The sequence below is a fragment of the Lontra canadensis genome, unplaced genomic scaffold (assembly GCF_010015895.1).
Source record: "Lontra canadensis isolate GAN:19392208 unplaced genomic scaffold, GSC_riverotter_1.0 scaffold45, whole genome shotgun sequence".
Classification (NCBI taxonomy): Eukaryota; Metazoa; Chordata; class Mammalia; order Carnivora; family Mustelidae; genus Lontra; species Lontra canadensis.
Genome location: NW_022631039.1, coordinates 10,376,315 through 10,398,847, shown reverse-complemented (window position 1 = coordinate 10,398,847; position 22,533 = coordinate 10,376,315). Strand labels below are relative to the sequence as shown.

The 22,533-nt window shown below is 43.3% G+C and overlaps 1 protein-coding gene across 2 annotated transcripts in view; it reads left to right on the top strand.

The window, feature by feature from the left end:
• The window catches only part of LMTK2 (lemur tyrosine kinase 2), an 83,459-nt gene that overhangs the window by 6,109 nt on the left and 54,817 nt on the right, over positions 1-22,533 (top strand). For both annotated transcript variants that reach the window (XM_032872689.1, XM_032872688.1), the window contains exons 2-3: positions 17,787-17,908; positions 21,186-21,330. In XM_032872689.1, the coding sequence (XP_032728580.1) occupies positions 17,787-17,908; positions 21,186-21,330 (267 nt within the window). The remainder of the gene's footprint in view (positions 1-17,786; positions 17,909-21,185; positions 21,331-22,533) is intronic.

The window sequence follows — 22,533 nt, the reverse complement described above, 5'->3', positions numbered from 1 at the left end:
ACTAACATTTTTAATGCTCTGTAAATCAGTGTGCGTGAAATGAAAGGAATGTGAAGAAAATTTACTGACGGGCTTTGATCAAAAAAAGTTTGGATCGGCTCTACCAGTCTACCATTTGCACTTAGCAAATGCCACTCATTTCTTTAAGCCTTGTCTCTTGACCCGGACTGCAAGGACTGTGTCCTCTCTCCTCGGTGTTTCTGGTGTTTGCATGGTATCTCACGGGCTGTGGATGCTCAGCAGTTTGTGGGTGAGGATGGGGCCGGAGACCAAAGTTCACAGACCAGTCCTCAGGAGAGTGTGTGAGCCAAAAGGAGAGGATGTGCGCTTACAGCCTCTCATTCTCCTGCAGACTTTGCTTTTCATCCATCCACAGCCCATTGCCTGGAATGAGGCCATTTGTAGTTGTCTTATTTTTAAATAATAAACCTCTTTCAGAACAATTTTAGATTTAGAGAAAAGTTGCAAAGACAGTACAAAGAGTTCTTGCATATCCTTTGCCCAGTTTTCCCTCTTAACGTCTTACATTTGTATGATAAGGAGCCAATACGAATGTGTGATTAAAAAAAAAAAGATTTTATTTATTTATTTATTTGACACAGAGAGAGAGAGAGAGAGAGAGAGAGATAACAAGTAGGCAGAGAGGCAGGCGGGGGGCGGGGGGAAGCAGGATCACTGCTAAACAGAGAGCCCGATGTGGGGCTCGATCCCAGGGCCCTGAGATCATGACCTTTCTCTAAGGCAGAGGCTTAACCCACTGAGCCACCCAGGTGCCCCCGAATATGTGATTATTAACTGAAGTCCATACTTCGTATTTCTTCAGTGTTTCCCTAGTGTCCTTTTCTGTCCCAGGATACCACTTTACATCTAGGTGTCAACGTCTCCTTTGGCTCCTTTGCCATGTTCCTCTTTTTTGATGATCTTGACTGTTCTTGAGGAGTTTGATGTTTTTCTCATTATTAGGTTTGAGTGACATGTTTTTGGGAGGAAGACCACAGAGATAAATTGCCGTTCTAATCACATCGTGTCAAGAGTACATGCTTTCAACAGTCTGGTCATGTGATCACCTGACTGTGATCACCCATTTGTCAGCTTTCTCCGTGGTGAAGTTTCTTTTCCTTCCCTTCTCCATGGTGCATACATGTACAGCCCACATTTGAGGGGCGGTGAGTTAGGCTCCACCTCCTGGACAACTACCTACACACATTATCTGGAATTCTCCAGTATGGGAGATTCAACTTTCTTCCCCATTAATTTTCTTACTCAATTATTTATATCAGAGTTGATATTGATTTTACATTTGGGGTTATAATCCAGTATCAGGTTATTTATTTTGCTGCTTCAATTGTGCCAGCTTTGGCCATTGGGAGCTCCTTCAGTTGGCTCTGGTATCACCACCTCCATTTTTTTTTTTTAAAGCAGTTTCTTACTTTCTGGCACTGACGAAGCTGCAGGCTCATCTTATATCTCTCCCTGTCCAGCCCTAGGATTAGCCATATCTTCAGGCTGGTACCTTTTTTTGGAGAATGATATTAGAAACAAGATCTGGGTCCTGGATTTGCTCGCTGCTGCTGGGACATATGTAATGGGTTTTTTTGTTTGTTTTTTTGGTTTTTGGTTTTTTTTGTTTGTTTTTTAAAAGATTTTATTTATTTATTTGACAGACAGAGATCACAAACAGGCAGAGAGCCAAGCAGGGAGAGAGAGGAGGAAGCAGGTTCCCCACTGAGCAGAGAGCCCAATGCGGGGCTCAATCCCAGGACCCGAGATCATGACCTGAGCCGAAGGCAGAGGCTTTCACCCACAGAGCCACCCAGGCATCCCTGTGTAATGGGGCTTTGATCCTCTCCTTCCTATAGCTAATCCTATGTGTTGGGAAGAAGAGAGAAAGAGATTTTGGAAGGACAAAGGACCTCTTAGGAACAAATGACTTGGAAGGGCCCTGCCCATGGGTTCTTCCTGTCCCTTGACCACCGATTAACCAACTGTCAGCATTACCTTAAGCACTCTACATCCCATGTTTGTGATATAATGATATTGGCAGGATGTTATTTTTATTTTTAGAGCAATACATATTTGAAAGATAGATGTGATTTACTGTCTCAAAAAGCAGCCTAATCTCTGAGCGAATTATTTCAGCACGGGTCTGTCAGCTTTGGCAATTGTTGGAAAGGATTGTAAGTAACTCCTTTAATTGGTAACTTTTTGATTGGTAAAAGTTGACAAGGAGCTGTAGACTTGTTTTGATCTGTTTGCAGAGTTTTTCATTTCTTTTCACTTTTTGTTCTGGATAATTTCAAACATATTCAAAAGTAGAGTAAATGATATAGTGGATCTTCAGGTACCCATAACCCAGCACCAACAATTTTTATTTGTGGTGAATCTTTTTTTTCTTTTCTTTTTTTTTTTTTTTTTAAGATTTTTATTTATTTATTTGACAGAGAGAGATCACAAGTAGGCAGAGAGGCAGGCAGAGAGAGAGGGGGAAGCAGGTTCCCTGCTGAGCAGAGAGCCCGATGTGGGGCTCGATCCCAGAACCCTGGGATCACGACTCGAGCCGAAAGCAGAGGCTTTAACCCACTGAGCCACCCAGGTGCCCCTATTTATGGTGAATCTTGTTCACCTGTATGCTTCCTACTAGCTCGGCCTCCCCCTTGCTTTGATGTAAATGCCATGATACCCGATGAGCTGAAAGTGTTTCAGGAAAAAGTGAAGATATTTTTTGTAAAACAGGACTTGCATGAGAATCACCAAGGCATTTGTAGAAATGCAGATTTTTGAATGGCAAACAAATCGACGGTATCAGAATTCTGGAGGTTGGCCTGGAAATCTGCATTTGTAGTACTTTCTTTCTTTCTTTTTTTTTTTAAGATTTTATTTATTTTTTTTTGAGAGAGAGACAGTGAGAGAGAGCATGAGTGAGGAGAAGGGCAGAGAGAGAAGCAGACTCCCCGTGGAGCTGGGAGCCCGATGCGGGACTCGATCCTGGGACTCCGGTATCATGACCTGGGCCGAAGGCAGTTGTCCAACCAACTGAGCCACCCAGGCGTCCCTGTAGTACTTTCTTTTTGTGGTGATTTCTCTACCCTCACAACATAAATATTTCATCTTATACTAGAGATAAGATAAAATCAGTTATTTGGTGGAAATCCTTTGGCTTGGGTGACTAGTGAGACTCAAGGGAGGAAGAACAATTTAGATTTTAAAAATTAATGTCGACATCTAAGTTCTGGAGAGACTTGTGCTCCTGACCGTGGTGTGCGAATATCATTCTGAGGAATCTTCCTGTGAAAAGTAGGTATGCGATAACTGCAAAGGAATTTAAACACTACAGGGCAGAACAGTTACAGCTCTAAATGCCCCCCCCCCCTTTTTTTTTTTTAAATTTCAGCCCCTTCTTTGGAGGTCAGTATGAATAATGACCTCTTTATGTTTTATAAATATCCTGTATAAATAATCGGTAGAAACTGCGAGCTGGTAGCCTGACGGTCAAATGCCGGAGCTGTGAGCTGAGAGCCTCGTGGTCTCAGCCCCAGACTGACCAGGGTTTTGCCTGCTGGAGCTCAGCTCAGCAAGGAAATTAAGCTAGAGGAGGCATAACTCAGGGACATTCCTGATTCCCCAGGTGAGATGTGCGCATGAGAGTGTGAGAGCCCTGGATTCGTGACCTGCTCAGTAACTTTCAGGGTTGTTTCTTTCTGGGATCATATCATGTCATTAACGTCTTGCTTTCAAAAAGTTTATTTTTCTTTCTTTCTTTCTTTCTTTTTTTAAAGATTTTATTTATTTATTTATTTGACAGGCAGAGATCACAAATAGGCAGAGAGGCAGGCAGAAAGAGAGAGAGAGAGAGGGAAGCAGGCTCCCCGCTGAGCAGAGAACCCGATGCGGGACTCGATCCCAGGACCCCGAGATCATGACCTGAGCTGAAGGCAGCGGCTTAACCCACTGAGCCACCCAGGCGCCCTCAAAATGTTTATTTTTCTAAGCTAGTTTATTTTAGACTAGCCTGGGATTTGTAACCCATTTCGTATCTTTCTTTCTTTTCTTTCTTTTTTTTTTTTTTTAAGATTTTATTTACTTATTTGAAAGAGAGAGAGCACAAGCAGAGGGAGAGGAAGAAGCAGGCTCCCCACTGAGTAGGGAGCCAAGGATGAGGGACCCAATCCTAGTACCCTGGGACCATGACCTGAGCCGAAGGCAGGTGTTTAACCAACTGAGCCACCCGGATGTCCCTATTTCATATTTTCAACAAGCTCCTTTTTTTTTTTTAGCCAGTTGATACATTTTTGTATATTTGCTGTGGATGTATTGGTATGTACAAAATAGCCTTATGATGAGCTAAAGAAAGTACACAATTTAATCTCTGAAACTGCTACATTGTAATGATAGTATAATAAACCAGTTTGATTAAGAACACATCCTGGGCTCACATACTAGTACAGATATTTCAGGACTGTTGTTTTTGGCAACATCTGCATGCCTTGGGTGGGAGAAAAATAACCGAGTTACAACCAACTATGACAGTGATTTTTGAGAGGGAAGTTGCTTTTATCCAAAGCGAAAACACTATTATTTAATGTTTTAAAAGCTTATGGTTTTTTTTTTCCCTCCTTGAGGCCCATGTTCAAAGTCCGTCCCAAGAATGTCTTTTTGCCTTGTTTGTTCTACTGCCCAGGAGACTCTAGTTTGACATGATGACATCACAACCTTTAATTATAGGAAGTAAATCTCTAAGGCGTCTTAGATTTAGAAGGTCGAGGAGGATGAGTGTGCAATCATTTTGCACATTTGTAGTAGCTCCTTTAACCAGTTAGTAATTGTGAAATTGTGTAGTTTTAGCTTTTTTTAAATTGTGAAACCAGACCCTTGTGGTCTATTGGTGGCCTCTCAGATGAGCTGCTGAATTTTCAGTTGAAAGTATTTTTCACATTGCTGTTTCTTCCCCAAACCCCCGATAAATTCAGCCTGTGCTCCTTCCACAAGGGGAAAAAAAAAATCCTCTTCCTGGTTCCACCTGGCAGTGTGCCTGTGTAGGATGGTTCTCTGTATCAGCAGCAATGGTTACTTTCCAAGGATCCGGCCTGCCAGTCACAGCGCAGAGCCCCACTTGACTCTGACTTCAGACTATTATTAAAAGGCAACACCAGGACACTGATTGCTAGTGAGGCACAGAAAAATAACAAACTTACCGAAATAGTCCCCTGGGAGTGCTCTACCGGAGGCCTGGGGCCCGGGTGCACTCCAGAAATCTGTTGTTTATCTTCGTTTTCTTTAAGAAAAAGAAAATTAACTTTACTAAAAGATCTGATTTCTGGTATTAACCATACAGGGACTTGGTAGACTCATAAAATTTTGGAATTATGAATCCTTGTTTAGAGAATTTTAAAGCTGATGTGCCAGCTTACAGGTGAAGGCCCTGAGGCCCAGAGAAGTTCAGTAGTGAGTTCGAGTCCATTCTGCTAGTCAGTGGCGGACAGAATCCAGAGGGAGGGCCCTTAACAGCCAGACACCACCCCACCCCCTGCCCTGCAGCCATTCACCAAGTGCACTGCTTAGTACTTTCAGAATGCTTTCATTTGTGTGATGCACACATGCACACAGACTAATTGCAGTCACTTCTCCTCTGGATACTTCTTTCTTTTCTTTTTCCTTCCTTCCTTCCTTCCTTCCTTCCTTCCTTCCTTTCTTAATTCGTTTGAGAGAGAGAGCACAGGCAGGAGGAGCAGAGGGAGAGGGAGAGAGAATGTCAAGCAGACTCCACACTGAGTGCAGAGCACGACTTAGGGCTGGATCCCATCACCCTGAGATCATGACCTATGGAGATCAAGGGTCAGTTGCTCAACCGCCTGAGCCACCCAGGTGTCCCTGTTTATTTCTGTTTACTATCTGAAAGTACAGAGATGAATTTTTTTTTAAAGATTTCGTTTATTTATTTGACAGATCACAAGCAGGCAGAGAGGCAGACAGAGAGAGGAAGGGAAGCAGGCTCCCCGCTGAGCAGAGAGCCTGATTCGGGGCTCGATCCCAGGACCCTGGGATCATGACCTGAGCTGAAGGCAGAGGCTTTAACCCACTGAGCCACCCTGGTGCCCCCAGAGATGAATTTTTTTAAAGATTTTATTTATCTATTTGGGAGAGCTTGTGAGCCAGGGTCTGGGGGCAGACTTAGAGAGATAGAGATTCCCAAGCAGACTCTACACTGAGAATGAGCCTGACCCAGCGCTTGATCCCATGACCCTGAGATCATGACCTCAGCCAGAATCAAGAGTTGAGAAATCAAGAGTTGGTCGCTCAGGTGACTGAGCCACCCAGACACCCCCAGAGATGAAATTTAACTGTAGTTGTCATATAATTGATTCTTGAACTACTAAAGGTAATTGTTTATTGAAAATTAGGAAACTGAAGTGCAGACTTCTATAAAGAGGCCCAAAACTCACATTCATGTTTAACTTTTTTAAAAAAAATTTAAGAATAACAGTTTAGGGGCATCTGGGTGGCTCAGTGGGTTAAGCATCTGCCTTTAGCTTAGGTCGTGATCCTGAGTTCCTGGGATTGAGCCCCGCATTGGGCTCAGCTCTCAGCGGGGACTCTGCCTCTCCCTTTGCCCCTTTGCCCCTTTGCCCCTCCCTTGCTTGTGCTCACGCTCGCTCTCTTTTTCTCTCAAATAAAATCTTTTAAAAAATTAGTTTTAGTTTCCGCCTGTGGAATGAAGTTGCACTGTTTAATTAAAGGTGATAAAAATACTTCTTTTAGAAAATGTAATCATAAACTTGTAAACATGAGAAATACCATCAATTTATATGCTTTCGTGGAGGAATGACCCTTTTTAGAATCTGCTGAGTGCTGTGGATCCCAAGAATAACGCTCATTGAGCAAATATTTTGTGTATACTTTTAAGATTCACAGATAGGTATTGAGAAACGCAGAGTCCTAGACGAATGCCACTTTTCTTTTTCTCAGCTCTTTAAGACTACCTTCTTGATTTATGCCCTAAATCCCATCCTTTTCCAGCCCTGGCTTCCTTCCAGGGCTTAGTCATCAGGGACATCCTTCTTTGTCATCCGTGTTTTCTCCTGGGCCCCTTCTCTCAGTTAACACATAATTCATAAGAGAACAACTCAACATATGTGATTTTCTACAGAGCTTTAGTTTTGGATAGCTTTATTGGTATAACCATGTCAGATAGGTGCTGTGACCTTGGAGAAGCACCTTTACCTCTGCGTCACTCAGTTTCTCCATGTTAAAATGAGGCAAATAGTAGTACCTACCTCAAAGGATTGTTGTGGGATTGGGTGAGTTTGGAATGGTGCCTGGCATGTAGTACGCACCATTTAAGTATCAGCATGAATTATATAACCACTTGGGGCCAAACTGCTGTCATTTCTTGGGTTAATTGTAATATCAGAAATGTGTTCCCCAGTCACTTTACGTAAAATAATGAATCTCCCCGGTCTGCTGCTTAGTTTTTCCATATTGCTCATCACCGTCTGAGGTGCTCTATATTTTTACCTGCTATATATTTAGTCTGTCTCCCTGCACAAGAATGTAAACTGTGAGTGTGGGGTCTTCTAGATTCCCAGAACCTATAGCAATGCCTGTTCTGTAGAAGAAAGATGCTTAGTAAACATATGTTGAATGAAGGATGTGTTGGGCGGGACTTGTTGACCCGTGGACTTCATAGTAGGGTGATGGGGCTGGTGTGTGGATAGGAGACACCCCACCCCCTTGGCTCTTTTAATTATCTATAGATCTTCTATCTTGGGCTGGACACTTGAGTGTCTGGAGGCACCTGGTTATATTGGGTTAAGTTGTCATTGGGTCTGTTTTTTAAAGATAAAGACGTATCAGTGAAGCATTATCAGAGAGTAAACCCTAGGTAATATTGCCTGCATGTACTATAGAATCTTGTCAAGGTCAGTGTCATAAGCAGTTTCTGGCTTCGTTACAAAGATAGTACTTAAATAATAAAACTGTTGTGGGGAATTTTGAACATACACAGAAGAATATAATGAATTCTCTGTACCCGTCCTAAGTTCCAGCCATCCCTGTGGCCATTTGGGCTGCATCCATCACAATCTGCTTCCTCTCTGAAGAGAGAACTTTCAAAGACATACAGCCTAACAATACATTACGACTGTATTAGCAGGAGTTTAAATGAGATCTTAGGAAGCTAGAAAGTTTCTGAGACCATAGACTCTATATCACAGGCTTATAGGAAAATTTAAGGAAAAGCTAGACAAGTTTTTCTAGGGTATTTAAGGACTGCCCTCACCACGGAGGTAAGGAGCACACATTTAGGTCATTTCTCCCATCCTTTGGGTCCTGTTGTGCAGAAATTGTGTTGGCTAAGTGTTGTGACTCCTGTACTACCATTGATCTACCTGTACATTTCTCCACATTTCAACAGGAAGTCATATGGAAAGACAGAATGTCCTTTCCCTTAGATATTAGCCGGGCACTGAAGTGACCAGTTACGGGGGAAGAAGCCTGGGAAACTGGCCATGAGTTTCTACTTCTGGGACCAGATGCTGCCTGTTCCTGAGCTGGCTTCCTGGACTGCAGGAAGACCCTGATTCAGAGCCGCAGCAGACATCTGAGCACTGTCGATGACTCCACAGCCTGACTATGCCATCGACTTCATTAAGATTCTGGTTCATAAAATATCATCCCTGCCATGGTTTTCCCTGGGGTCGGGGCAGGAGTCCCGTGAGCCTGACATTCCTTTGGCGGAACTGTTAGCACGTTAGACAAAGTCCTTTGTCTAACACCTCTCGGTGTTTTTTAAATTGGAATGAAATGAAACTTTAGTAACAGTTCGGTGGACTAGGCTGAGAGAAACAGCAGGAACTTCATACAAAATGATCTCATTCACAGGTATTCAGTCAGCGCTCAAATTATATAACCTTTCTGCAAGTATGAGAGAACAGTTGGGTTGGCTGACCTTGAAAGTCATTTTTGAACAAAAAGAACACTGATTAGCATACAGTGCGGTTTGTTTTTCTAGGCTGTTGATATTCTGGCTTAGGGGTCTTTGTGGAATCTCTGATTCATCGGCGAGATCATCAATCCACTGTTTACTGTCTGTGTCCTTGGACATATTTAGTGCTAGGCTTCATTTTCTCTCTCTAATATTAGAATATATTAGGGGTGTTCTAGATTATTTAATGTTATAAATATGTTACACTAAGAGGCAAGGAAAACATTTAGTGACTTAAGATTCTGTGCACGAGAAAGCTTTATGATAGATGGGTGTGTCGTTTCGAGGTTTTAAGTTGAAATGTGTGATCTGCGATCATTGTCTAAATTTTTTCCCCCAAGTAGTATGCTGATGATTCACTTTACTCGGTCTCCAGGATGTGAAGCTACTTGTCAGGATATTGGAAAAGATCCAATTATTAGTCCTAACTTTACAGAATAAAAGAAAAAGAAAAAGCCAAAACTTTGTATTTAGAAGTGGACTTTATGTCAGGACCAGTTTGGAAGATCTCTGGTCCCCAACTTCCCTGAGTTGTACCGAGTTCTCTTTGTCTAGTCAGCCCAGTGGCCACCGGTTTTAACTGTTAAGTAGACACATAAATCTCTCATGAATTTCCGGAGGCCAGAGGGCAGAGATGAGAGAACACGGGAGGGTGACATCTGCCTCTGACACTTGTCTCACTGATCCTTTCCATTCCCAACCTGCCGCTTCCTGGGAAGCCAAAGAGGAAGGCAGCATATACTTGTCCTGGGTGCTGCCCAAGATGGATCTCCTACTGGGGTCGGGGGGTGTCCCTGAATTACTGGATGCACGGTGTTATGGACCAAACTGAGTCCCTGTCCATACCCAGCCCCCCAGAAGGTGACAGTATTTGGAGATGAGGTCTTTGAAAGAGTGAATATGTTAATATAAGGCCATTAACTCCTTAGTTGCCAATCTAATATGCAATATACAAAGAGATATCATGGATGTGCAGAAAGACCATGTGAAGACATAGTGTGAACACAGCTGTCCTCTGCAAGCCAAGGAGAAAGGCTCAAAAGGGACCATCCTGCCACACCTTGATGTTGGATGTCCAGCCTCCAGAACTGTGAGACATTGGATTTCTGTTGTTCAAGTCACTGGTGTGTGCGGAACGGTTAGGGTGGCCTGAGCAGATGAGTACACGGTGTTCAGACCAAAGCAAATTCAGAGTCACATCTTAGAAGGCATCTGTTGAGATTCCTTTTTTCTTCCTCCTCTTATCAGTGTCCCAGTGGAGCCTCCTTGTGCTCTGGGCTTTCCCCTAGCCCAGCATGTCCCCGGGGCTCCTGCAGGGGAGAGGGCCCCTTTGCATTCCTCCCTTGTGGGCAGAGCGAACCTGCTCTGACAGCTTCCAGTGAAATGCAGCTGTGTGGAGAACACAGGTGTGAATAAATACTCATTATCACAGGAGACCATAAGTTGGGGGAAGTCTGCTTTTGGAAAAAACTTATTTTTTAAAGAAAAGAACTGAATAGTTACATTACTAAACATGAATTGCAAAATGGGTAAACAAAGAATGTGGAAGTTGTCTGTGACCTAGGGAATAAATGGTAAACTATTAATAGTGAGAAACGTCAGAACCATCCCAGTATAGTGCCTATTGGGGTGTGATTAGTAATGGGAGGAAAATCTTTGCCAGATAAGAGCATAAAATCACTGAAGGAATGCTACTTTTATAATCTTATTTGATCCTGGAAATAAAAGTTTCTTCTCATAACAAGTAGAAGATTTATGGATTTCTCTCTCTCTCTCTCTCTTGCTTATCTTCCCTCCCTTTCTCAAGCCTCTTAGTTGCTGTCTCTCTGATTCCATCCACGCCCCCTTCTGACCGAATCCAGGCTCTGTCCTGGGCCCTTGAGTCATTGCTGGAGTATACAGACCTGGTTGCTGACCCCATTTAACTTGCAGTCTTGTGGGGAGGACACTTGGGCTTTTGAAACACTCAGTGCGATAAACTCTGTGGTGGACAATACAGGCGCACTGGGGCTCCAGAGGCGGGGCCTCTGACCCTTGGAACTTTGGGGACGCTTTCCAAGTTGAGATCTGAGTGGTAAGGCTGAATTAGTGGAGGGGGTGTGTGTCAGTGGGGGAGGTTCCTGGTAGGGGATGTAAACTTGCAGACTCTGGAGGGGCAGAGGATCTGCCTGGAAGGACTGAGAGTGCTTCATGGTAGATGGAACTAGACGCAGGAGAGAGTTAGGAGTGAGGAGAGCCCAAGGCAGAGGGCAAATGGCAGCTGATGACAGCGGATGTTGGGACTTGTTACAGAGTGTGGACATAAGGCTAAAGACTGTGGGAAGCCCCAGGACAAAATTCAAGAGCTGTAAAAGGATATAACAGCCTCTCCTTATCCCCCAGCCACCCGGTTTCCCTCCCTGTTGGTGACCACTGTTGGCCAGGAGTATAGCACTGTGCACACACACATTGTTCTGATCTATTCTTGTTTTTTCTTGTTTTCTTTTAAACATAGATCATAGAGATGGTTTGACTTGTCTCCCTGCTCCCCCAAAGTCATATGTCGAAGTCCTAACCCCTGTGACCTCAGAGTGTGACCCTATTTGGAGATCAGGTCTTTACCAAGGTAATCAAGTTAAAATTACATCTTTAGGCCCTAATCCAACATGACTTTGCGTTTATAAAAAGGGGAAATCTGGATGTGGAGACAGATCCGGAGGGAAGACCACGAGAAGGGACACAGAGAGAACATGGGCATCTCCCAGAAGGCAGGAGAGAGGCCCCGAGTGCATCCTTCCACACAGCTCCCAGAAAGGGTCAGACCCGCCAGCACCGTCACGTTGGCCTTGATGCCCCAGTTTGTGGTACTTTGTTATAGCATCTCAAGCTGATACATGGTCCTAGAGGAGGCAAGAGTATAGACTGTAAATTGTTCCATCTATTCCCCCCCATTTAAACTTTTTATTTAATGGATGTGAAGAAATTCTTTAATAAATGGAAAACCTCAAACATACAAATCTGTGCGAGACCGGACAGACACGACTATTCTGACCTCCCCTGTGGCTTTCACTCAGCCTTTGTCAGCCCGTGGCTGTCCTTTTTCATGCTACCCCATCACTTCACTGCCCCCACACTGTTTGAAGCAAATTCCAGACAACTTTAAATAGGTCACTATCCGTAAGAAGGTAAGGACTGCTTTTAAAAACATAATCACGTTATTATTATCACTCCTAGGAGCAGGGAGTCATATTTCCTTAATATGGTCAGTTACCAGTGTTCATTCAGATCTCCAGGTATCTCAGATGTCATGATCTTTTTGAGTTCGAATCATGATTCAGATGGTGCCCATACACTGCAGTCGGTCGCGACGTCTGGTCGGATCTTTCAGTCTCTCCTCCATCTCTCATAACGCACGTCTTCCTCCTTAATGTTCCTCGCAGCCTCTGCTTTGCCGATCACATTCTTGTGCCAGTATTTGATATGTTCCACAATTCTCTTTATTTCCTGTGAATTGGCATTTAGAGCTAGAGGGCTCGTCAGATACAGGCTTGGTATTTTGTTACTGTTGTTTGCTTTCAGTCTCCGGTTTAGCAGGTGGTGGTGTTTGTCTGTCGGGAGGCACTAATGTCCGGTTGTCTCTTTTTGCATTATTAACTTGATATAAATGTCACATTCAGCAATATTATTCTCCTGTTTTTGTTCTTTTCTAAGCAGCTATTTAAAAATGTAAACACTGTTCTTAGGTCGCAGGCTGTACCCAAGCCAACAGTAGGCAGGTCATAGAGTCTCCCGATCCATGTTCCAACGTATATACATATCTGCGATGTAATAGGAAATATATATTTGGCCTTTGTCCCCTTTCCTGCCACAGAACTCCTAAAACCCTTGTAATTTCCCACGTGATGAGGTGATAGGAGCATCTCTAGTTATTAATAACAAGGCCCTTTCAACCGCACTTGAATTTATGCTAATGAGGTGACTCTTGATGTTCCCTAAAGAGCTTCAGGATGGGAAGTGGTGGTCAGAGGAACAAATTAGGGGATTAGAGGGTTTGAATTTACCACTGGATAACCAAACAGTAAATATGAGGAAACTTCTCTATAAAAGTGTATCAGCTACTGACTGAGGAAGGAATAATAAAATTAGAATTATCAGCATTTTTAGTCCCTAATGGGCTTCCACAAACCATCACTTGTTTTTAATCTGTGGATCTTAAGAAAATTTTATTTAATCCAAAAACGGATTCACAAGTAACTCTTTAGTTAATTACATAGGAGTTCAAGTTCTGATGGAGGTTCTAGGCAGGGATTTATAATGGTTGAATTAATAATCGGGTAGTACTCCTGACTTACTCTGAGTCATTGCCGTGAAATTGCATTCTCCAAATTACCGGTCTATGAAACAGGTAATATATACCCACCTCTTAGAGTTTCTCAAGTTTTCTGCTTATTAAATCAAGTGCTAGATATCTATTAAAATGGTTTGAAAACTGTAAAATGAAAACTCAAAGAATGGGCTTTAGAGATGCCAAGTATTTTTTAATGAGTGTCTTGGGGAAACATACTAACTACTCCAAACCTCTAATTATCCTTGTTCTCGGTTGTAATCTGTAAAGCTGCCTAAAAGAGTAGAGACACTCCTGTGGTCATTGATGTTTTTCTTTAGTAAGTGATTGGTTCATTTTATGCATTTCTGAATGCTGTAGGCTGAGAATGTGGAAGGAAAGCTGTCTTTCTTCATAGTTTCCTAACTGTTGCAATCAGGAACCTTCTAGGGGCCCAGTTTGTAGTTGGAACCGCTGGGGCCTGGGGATTTTAGTTGTCGTTCCTCACATCTAGAATTTGCTTCCTCTCTGTGGTTTGTGCAAACGCATCTTACCTTCCAGCCTATTCACAGATGGGTTTGATTTCCTCATGTTATGGAAGTTTTCCCTTCACTGGTACGTTGAATTTTTTAAAGCACAGTGCTTTGGACTCATCAAAAGAAAAATTACAGTAAATAAAATACTCTTTAAAAGTGGTACAGCTGTAAGAATTTCCTCTTGAGCCTACCTGGTGAATTTCTTCTTAGGTGGTAATTTGTAGAGGCCTTTCAGTGGCACTGGAGGGTGGGAGGGTCGGTAGACCTCACCTCCACGGAAGAAATCTTGAGTTTGGGAGAGCAGATGCCCCTGCAGTGTCTTAACAGAAATAAGTACATTATCAAGGTGGGGCAAAACGCCTTGTAACTAGTTATTTTTAACACGAGTCTGACTTTTCATGCCTACCTAATGACTCACAGAAGACAGTTTTATGAACCAGATAATTGAGCTGGCCCACAGGCAATGCTCATCAAATTTTATAATAAATAGATAGTATGTGATGATAAAAAATTATGGGTGAAAAGAAAGGAAAAGGTAATTTAATATCCACTTTGTGGAGTTTGGAGGAGAGCCCTAGAAGTATGAGCGTTTAATTAATAGCAATGGACTTTGGCTCAAAGGACTTAGGTTAAGCTGTTTTTAAGTATTAAAAGTTAACCTCCTTGAGGCAAAACCATGTGGTATCAAGGGAGGTGAGGGGGATTTATTCTCAGCACCCCTGGATCCAGAGTCTGGCCCTGCCACTTTCCCGCTTTGTGTGTTTGGGCTTATCATTGTCCTCGTCTGTGATGTGGAGCTGGTCACATCCCCTCAGAGGTGTCGTGACCATCAAACGGAGTAGTATTATATTTTATCAGACCTCAGATATGATTGATTATGACACACCCTTAGTTTTGTGCCATTAAGAAAGAAGAAATGCTGCCAGTTAAACCAGCTTTCTTTGGAGTGTAAGATGCCTCTGACATTTAGGAAAGTTAAAGTGAGGTTGGACAAAACGGTATCTTAAAAATCAATAAAATACAGTGTATTATAAAAGTGCTTTGCTGCCTAAGCCTCAGGAGTCCTATTTAATTGTCATTATATGAGTCAAGGGAGTGAAACAAAGTTGTCAGAATAAATACCGGTGGGAAGCAGAGGCCCTGCAGGATGAGAGAGCAGGGAGCTGCCAGAAGGAGGAGAGGAAGTGCTATCTGTCTGGGCCACCGTTCACGGAGAGGTGCTTCTTAGTGGCTCTCCACTCCACACTTGGCTTTCCACGTTGCACCCGGGCGTCTGATTCGGGAGTCCCTGCTCGTAGGGGCAGCTGACTTTGAGAGGAACCACCAGTTATTTTCTGTGTTCAGTGTATGGATTTTCCTCTGTTTTAGATTTTTTGGTTTAGAACTTAAGATTCTTCTTCTTCTTCTTTTTTTTTTTTAGGATTTTATTTATTTTAGAGAAAGCATGCATGCAAGTCGAGGGAGGCACTGAGGGAGAGAGAGAGAACCTCCAGGGGACTCCCTGCCGAGCGTGGAACCCGATGCGGGGGTCAGTCTCACGATCCTGAGATCAGGACCTAAGCTGAAATCAAGAGTCAGACGCTTAACTGACGGAGCCACCCAGGCGCCTCTGGGGCTTGCAGATTCTTGACAAGCCTTGGTTAACTGTTATTTTTTTTAGTACAGACTTGAGCAAGGCTTCAGCCAGCCTGAGCCCTGCTTGCAACAGCACGGGTGTCAGCATTGTCGTTTCCCGGAGGGACCTCTTGTTATTGGAAAGGAATTTAGTCCTGTTTGCTGTTGATTTTAGATTTCTCTGCTCTTCACAGAGGTCATGTTATATACAGAAACGTGTTTGGCGGGGCACCTGCCCGGCACAGTTAGTTAAGCATCCAACTCTTGGTTTCAGCTCAGGTTTTGATCTCGGGGTCGTGGGATTGACCCCTGCATCGGGCTCCATGCTCAATGTGGAGTCTGCTTGAGATTCTCTTTCTGTCTCTCAAATAAATAAATATATTTTTTTTTAAAAAAGGATGTGTTTTGACCACAAAGGAGTTTGGGTTAGTTCTTACTTTCTTCAGGTGGTATAGTTTCACTTCAGGAAAACGGTGACATCATTCCTTTACTTGTCTCCATGCTTCCTCTTGGTGCCCTGGAACATCAAGCTTACATGTATATCACAAAAAAGCAAGCGGGGTGGGGTAGTTTATTTCTTAATCAAACACCACTAGGTGAGACATCACAATTCACCCTAACAGAGAAAAGCTTCAAAATAGCCCTAGTTGAAAATGATGTTTGTTTGTTTTTTTTAAAGATTTTATTTAATTATTTGACAGACAGAGATCACAAGTAGGCAGAGAGGCAGGCAGAGGGGGGAGAAGCAGGCTCCCCGCTGAGCAGAAAGCCCGATGTGGGGCTCGATCCCAGGACCCTGAGATCATGACCTGAGCCGAAGACAGAGGCCTTAACCCACTGAGCCACCCAGGCGCACCAAAAATGATGTTTTCCACATAACTCTTTACTGAAAGTAAAGTTGCATTTTGTTTTGTTTTGAAAAACACTCTTTCATTCTAAGCTGGAGTCCCCCCACTTGCATGCGAAACACAGGCCACAAGCCGCAGTTTGCAGACCCCTGCTCTGGTAGGAGGCTGCTTATTAGACCAAGGTTCCCTGAAGAAGTGGCTGGCTCTAAAACTGGAGTGGGAACAATAGAAAAGTCTGGAGCTTCTGGTAGTACCAGAAAATGAGACAGTGTTGGAGAAAGGGAAAGATGTCCAAAAACCCAGTAGTCAGCTTGAAAGAGCAGCCAGGGGCCAAAGCTGGAATAATTTGAGCTACAAAATAATTTTAACAGTGGATTATAACCTAAAGAATATAAAATAAATGTCTGTGAGTTCATAACTAAATAATGACCAGATAAATAATTGAAGGAGAAACGACAAATCTTCCTTATGGAAGAATTCCAAGTAATAAGTGTAGAAAGAACGAGGGAATAGAAGATCACCGTTAGAATGTTATAGTGGTAATTACGGCAGGTAAAGCGCAGAGACAAAGTGAAAATAAGTATGCCAAGCTTTAGGGAGACACAGGGTGTTTGCACAGCCTCAGAATGTCTCCCAAATATGATTTTCTGTGGCATTTTTAACATATATCTGCAAGTTCTGTAGTATTCCTTCTTCCAAGGAGTGCAGCTTAAATCCTTTTCCCAGGGAGTGCCTGGATTTCGTCACCCACTTTTAAGGAATACATGAAGGGGAAAATTGGTAACTTCTCAGTGGTGACACCTGGGCCAAGAGTTGGGGGGTTCACATCACTGGGAGTAAGTTGTGGCAGCGCTGTGTGCTCCTGATGTGATGAGAAGAGTAGTTTGCTCTGGTATTCTAGATTCTTCCTGCCTATCTGTAACCTCAGTCCAGTTATCAGGCAGACAACATCAGGCAGCCCAAACCGAGGAACATTCTACAGAATGCTGACTGGCGCTCTTCAGAAGTGTCCAAGTGACGACACTCGAGGGAAGAGTGAGGAAGGTCAGGGCCTAGAGGAGTCAGAGGGGCAGGAGGAGTGAGTGCAGCGCTGGTAGCCTGGATTGGATCCTGGAAAAGAAAAGGGATGTGGGAAAACTGGGGGAAACCCAAGTAAAGTTGGAAGTTCATTTAATAGTGTTGTATGGTTTTTGTGGTCTAAGTTTTGATCACTTTGCTGTGAGGACATAAGATTTGGAAGCCCGGTGAAGGGTGTATGGGGGTGCTCGGGGTGTCCCTGCAGCACCTCTGTAAATCAAAAATTGTTTCCTTATTTAAAGTTTTTTTTTTTTTTAAACCCTGACTTCTTATCCTGGATTGGTCATCTACTTCCTTTTGAGCATCTAGGCATTATTTTCTTAATTCTTGGGTGGGAAATTTATTGATTTGATTTTCATATTAAAGTTGATTCTGGAATATCCATGTTGTTAATATGCTTTATACATGAATAGTTCTTCTCTTTCTAGGGGAGGCACCTGCTGCAGAAGTCTCATCTTTTGTGATCCTGTCTGTGTGCAGTTTACTGGTATTAATAGTGTTAATTGCAAACTGTGTATCCTGCTGTAAGGACCCGGAAATAGACTTCAAGGTGAGTGCAGATGGTGGGAACACTTCGGCTCAGGTCCATGATCCCAGGGTCCTGAGATTGAGCCCCATATCGGGCTCCCTGCTCAGTGGAAAGCCTGCTTCTCCCTCTCCTACTCCCCCTGCTTGTGTTCCCTATCTTGATGTGTTTCTCTCTGTCAAATAAATAAAATCTTAAAAAAAATTCATCCTCTGATATATTTATCAATAGATAGATGGGCTGTGTAACACCCAGGGCCCCGGGAGCAGGGGTAGGCAGAATTTTTCTGGAAGGGCCAGAAAGTAAATATATTCTGCCATTGTAAATAGGCAGTCCTGGGGGCTGGACGTTCTCTGTCATGACCCCTCCGCTTCAACCCCACCATTGTCGTGCTTCCTCAACATGGGCATGAGACACGAAGCCCCAGGTTGTGGCAGTGTGCCAGTAAAACTGTATTTACAAACACCAAGGTGGCTTGGATTGGGCCACCAGCTGTAGTTCGCTGACCTTGCTTCAGAGCATTATTGACAGTAACCACTTGCCTATTTTAATTTTCGCCAAGTGAGGAATACAGAGTGATTGGATTCACTTGCTTTGAGGCCTGTAAGGAAAAGCAGGCTGATTTTTTTTTTTTTTCCCCTCCAACTTTTATATGCTGGTGCATTGTGGTTGTGAAGATTATCGAGGCCAAGGGATCCCCAGTGTGTTTTGCATATGAGAAAGAGCATCTTCCATTTTACCTGAACCCTTGAGTTCTCGGTGGGGGAGAGAGAATGATACCAGTTGTAAATTCTGGTGGGGGTAGGGGGTGGTGGGGAATACTATAGAAGGGCTGATGTTTGAGCTGCAGATGGGTAGAATCTACTGGAAACCAAGTGGGATATCCCGCTGTAGAACTTAACCACATGCCTGCTGGTGTGCGTTAGGGCTCAGCAAATACTCGTTAAAGAGGAATACTTGAAGAAAAAGAAGGAAGCACGCAGAGAAAATGATCGTTAATGTCCAGCCCTGCCAGTTGTCCTGGGGCTGTCCTGGGGGCCCCGAGGGCCACTGGTTCATGTTGCGGGAAAAAGCTGTCTTCTAGCTACAACCCTCATTTTAGTGGACGCGTGAACCTTCTTTGTAGACCTCACACTGTTTCTGTGTTTTCTCTACCTTAGTGTGACAGCAGCTCCGAGAGATTAGATGTGTTGTCCTTTTGGCGCAACACTAACATTACACGTGTGGAAAGATGAGAGTAGAGGGAGGCTGAAGGAAAAGACTTACTAGCACAGGCCATTTTCCTTCAAAGATTCTACCTCAAACATACATAGGGTTTTATTCACAACTTCAGCCCCCAGGCCCTAGAATCACTACAGACAAGTCTGTGGGAACTTAATGACTGCATGGGGGCACAGTGGTAGGCAGAGCACCTCTGTCCCTTGACCCTCAGTCTTGCTGAGGGACTGTGTACAGATACCTTGTCTTCTGGGGACAAAGATCAAATGTGATCAGTGTTGCTGAAACTGAAAGCCAGGCTCTCTCAAATGTCATGATGCCTCATTCTTGCCTTCGATTGCTCTGACCCGACTAGGTCTCAGTATTGACCGAGGGAGTTTATTGTGATCAGTGTTTCTGTCAAGTGTACCCGATGGTTCTGGTGCACGTGGCCCCAGGAGCACACTGTAGAGAGGACCCTCTCCAGCTGTCTAAGCCATGACTGGAGGCCAGTGTCCATTCCTTTAGATTTAGAACTGGGCAGTGTTAGAGACTCGGTCCCTTGGAAGTCGTCTTACAGACCAGGAAGCTGCTGCCTCGCAGCAGAAGCGACTTGCCAGAGTGTATCTGGGCAGCCACTTGATATAGCTAGAATAGCGACCCAGTCTTCTCTGTAGCCCCGTGTTTATTATTACACTGCTTTTCTTCTCTGAATCCTCAAAATCCTTGGATGCCCAATGGTATGTCATGATACTGCCAGGGTTTCGAGTGGCATTGTTTTTAAGGTAGGAGTGATGGATAAAGTGGGGTTTTTTGGTTTTGTTTTTTAGATTTATTTATTTTTAATTACCATATAATGTATAATTTGTTTCAGGGGTACAGGTCTGCGATTCATCAGTCTTACACAACCCCCAGCACTCACCACAACACGTACCCTCCCCAGTGTCCATCACTCAGCCACCCCATAAGATTTATTTATTTTAGAGAGAGAGGGAGAGGGAAGGAGCGAGCAGGCAGGAGGGGCAAAGGAAGAGAGAGAGAGAAACCCAAGCAAACTCCGTGCTCAGTGTGCAGCCCAACACAGGGCTCGATCTCATGACCCCAAGATCAGACCTGAGTCGAAACCAAGAGTCGGACGCTCAACCGACTGTGCCACACAGGCGCTCCAAGTCTCTTTTTAATGAGAGAGGCTTTAGGAATGTCCAAAGGGGAATCAAGCAAAGCTCTTCCATTCAGAGGTGCTTTACGGATTGAAGTTATGGTACTTGTTCATCCTGCCCCCTCCCCTATTACAGATAACAATAAATGTCCTAATGCATTTGACAACATAGATGACAGATATGAGAATAATGTCCCACATGCATGTGAGAACATACATACTATATCAGAGAAATCTACCCTCACAACTTCTGGTTTTTCCCTTGTAGGGGTTGGAGGTACAGCCAGGGGAGTTTTAAAGTTGAAGTTTTAAAGTTAAAGAAAACCAGACATTCTCTCTGTGTTAATAGTACATACATGCTACACAGCTTTAGACTTTCATTCAGACACCGATGAGTTTTCTGCCCAGTTTAGTAATTTTTCCAGTGTTACTCTTCCCAGAGAAACAGGACTTCCTTGAAAATATCTTCTCTGAGTCTTTTAACTGTCCTTACCTTGATTGAAATCCTATTTCAATTAGAAGTTCATATATAGTTTTAAAATAAAATGAATCTGTTTGGAATCTGTATGCAAAGAGATATGTGAAAGTGAATAATAAAAAAAGGATAGCTAAAGTTCTCGTAACTTAAAATTTCCAACCTAAAAGAGTATTTAGTTCCATGGTCATTTTAGAAGAATTTGCATTTAACTTCAAGCTCTCAGTTGAAGGAATTGCATAAAATATGTATAATTTATTTTTAAACCTGGTTGATTCTGCTATTTGGCACTGGAGAACACAATTATATATGCTTTTTACTTAAGTAGGTACAAACCGGGGAGAAAATTGAAGACCGTATGTTTCAGATGAGTGAGTCAATGCTCATGTGTCCGACGTTAGCATATGTTTTTAATATTTGCTCTCAGGCTGGTTTATATCAGATATGACATTGCTCCTCTTTTATTTTAGGAATTTGAAGATAATTTTGATGATGAGATAGATTTCACACCACCAGCAGAAGATACTCCCTCTGTTCAGTCCCCGGCAGAAGTTTTCACACTTTCAGTACCAAATATCGCACTACCAGCTCCGTCCCAGCTCCAGCCTTCTGTAGGTAAGGCCTTACGTCCCAGCGTCATGGTTTCGTGAGTCGTTTCTCAAGAGGTGAGGGTGGGAACCTTGATGCTAACCATAAAATGCTTGCATTGCCTCTCTCTTCTGCTTGCTTATTTCTCTTCCTCCTGCTCCCAGGGGAAGCCGAATTGTAGTGGTCTGGTCCAGTGCCTGCCTGCAAAGGCTGAGTCCTTTGCTTTTGGCCCCTGAGTCTGATATCAGAATAAACTGGTCTCCTCTGTTCATTGATATGGAACACAGAGCTCCTGGCCTTTGCTTGGGTAGTTCTCATCACTGCTCGTCTTGCTGAGTAGGACGCTGCCGTCTTTCCCCGGGATGTCCTGTGTTTGGGGAGGAGGGGTATATTTGGATATGTTAATTGGATTGACTTTTCATCCTGAGATAGAGGTTTGATTCGATGTTGATCGATTTATTGTTGTAAAATAGAATATGACTGGCAGTTTGAGCATCAGGGATCTCTGAGATTTCTAAGAGAAGGCTGTGGGGTCTGCATGCCATTCCTGCCTCTCGTGGTTCTGCATACAGTGGTGTAAGTTGAGGGCAGTGTAAACCCCCAGTTGATTGCACTGCTGTAGGCCTGTGTGACTGAGAGAAGACATAAGATAAAATATGACACAGCTGATGCATTTCCTATAAAATATCTGTATGGTTAGGTATATTTAATATATGCAACATTAAATATATAAATACATGCAACATTAAAAAACTAACACGTAGTATTTACCTTTAATTTTAGTAAATAACAATACCCTTCCTTCAACCAAAATAGTGAAATTTAACAGGAGCCTAACATACCCTTGGGATCACTTAAGTAACCTAGGTATACTTCTCTCTAGATGGAAGTAATTTCTCTTCTCTTCGCTTTTTTTTCTTTTTAAGATTTTATTTCTTTATTTGTCAGAGAGAGACAAAGAAACAACACAAGCAGGGGGAGAGGCAGGCAGAGGGAGAAGAAGGCTCTCCACTGAGCAAGGAGCCCAATGCAGGACTCGATCCCAGGACGCTGGGATCATGACTTGAGCTGAAGGCAGCTGCTTAACTGGCTGAGTCACCCAGGTGTCCCTTCTCTTCACTTTCTTGATCATAGGCTTTCCTTTGTACTTAAGGGAGGCCCTGAGAGACTTCTATAGGGCTTTTATCATCTTGGGGTCTTAACACTAGTGAATTCATTTCAGGTAATAGA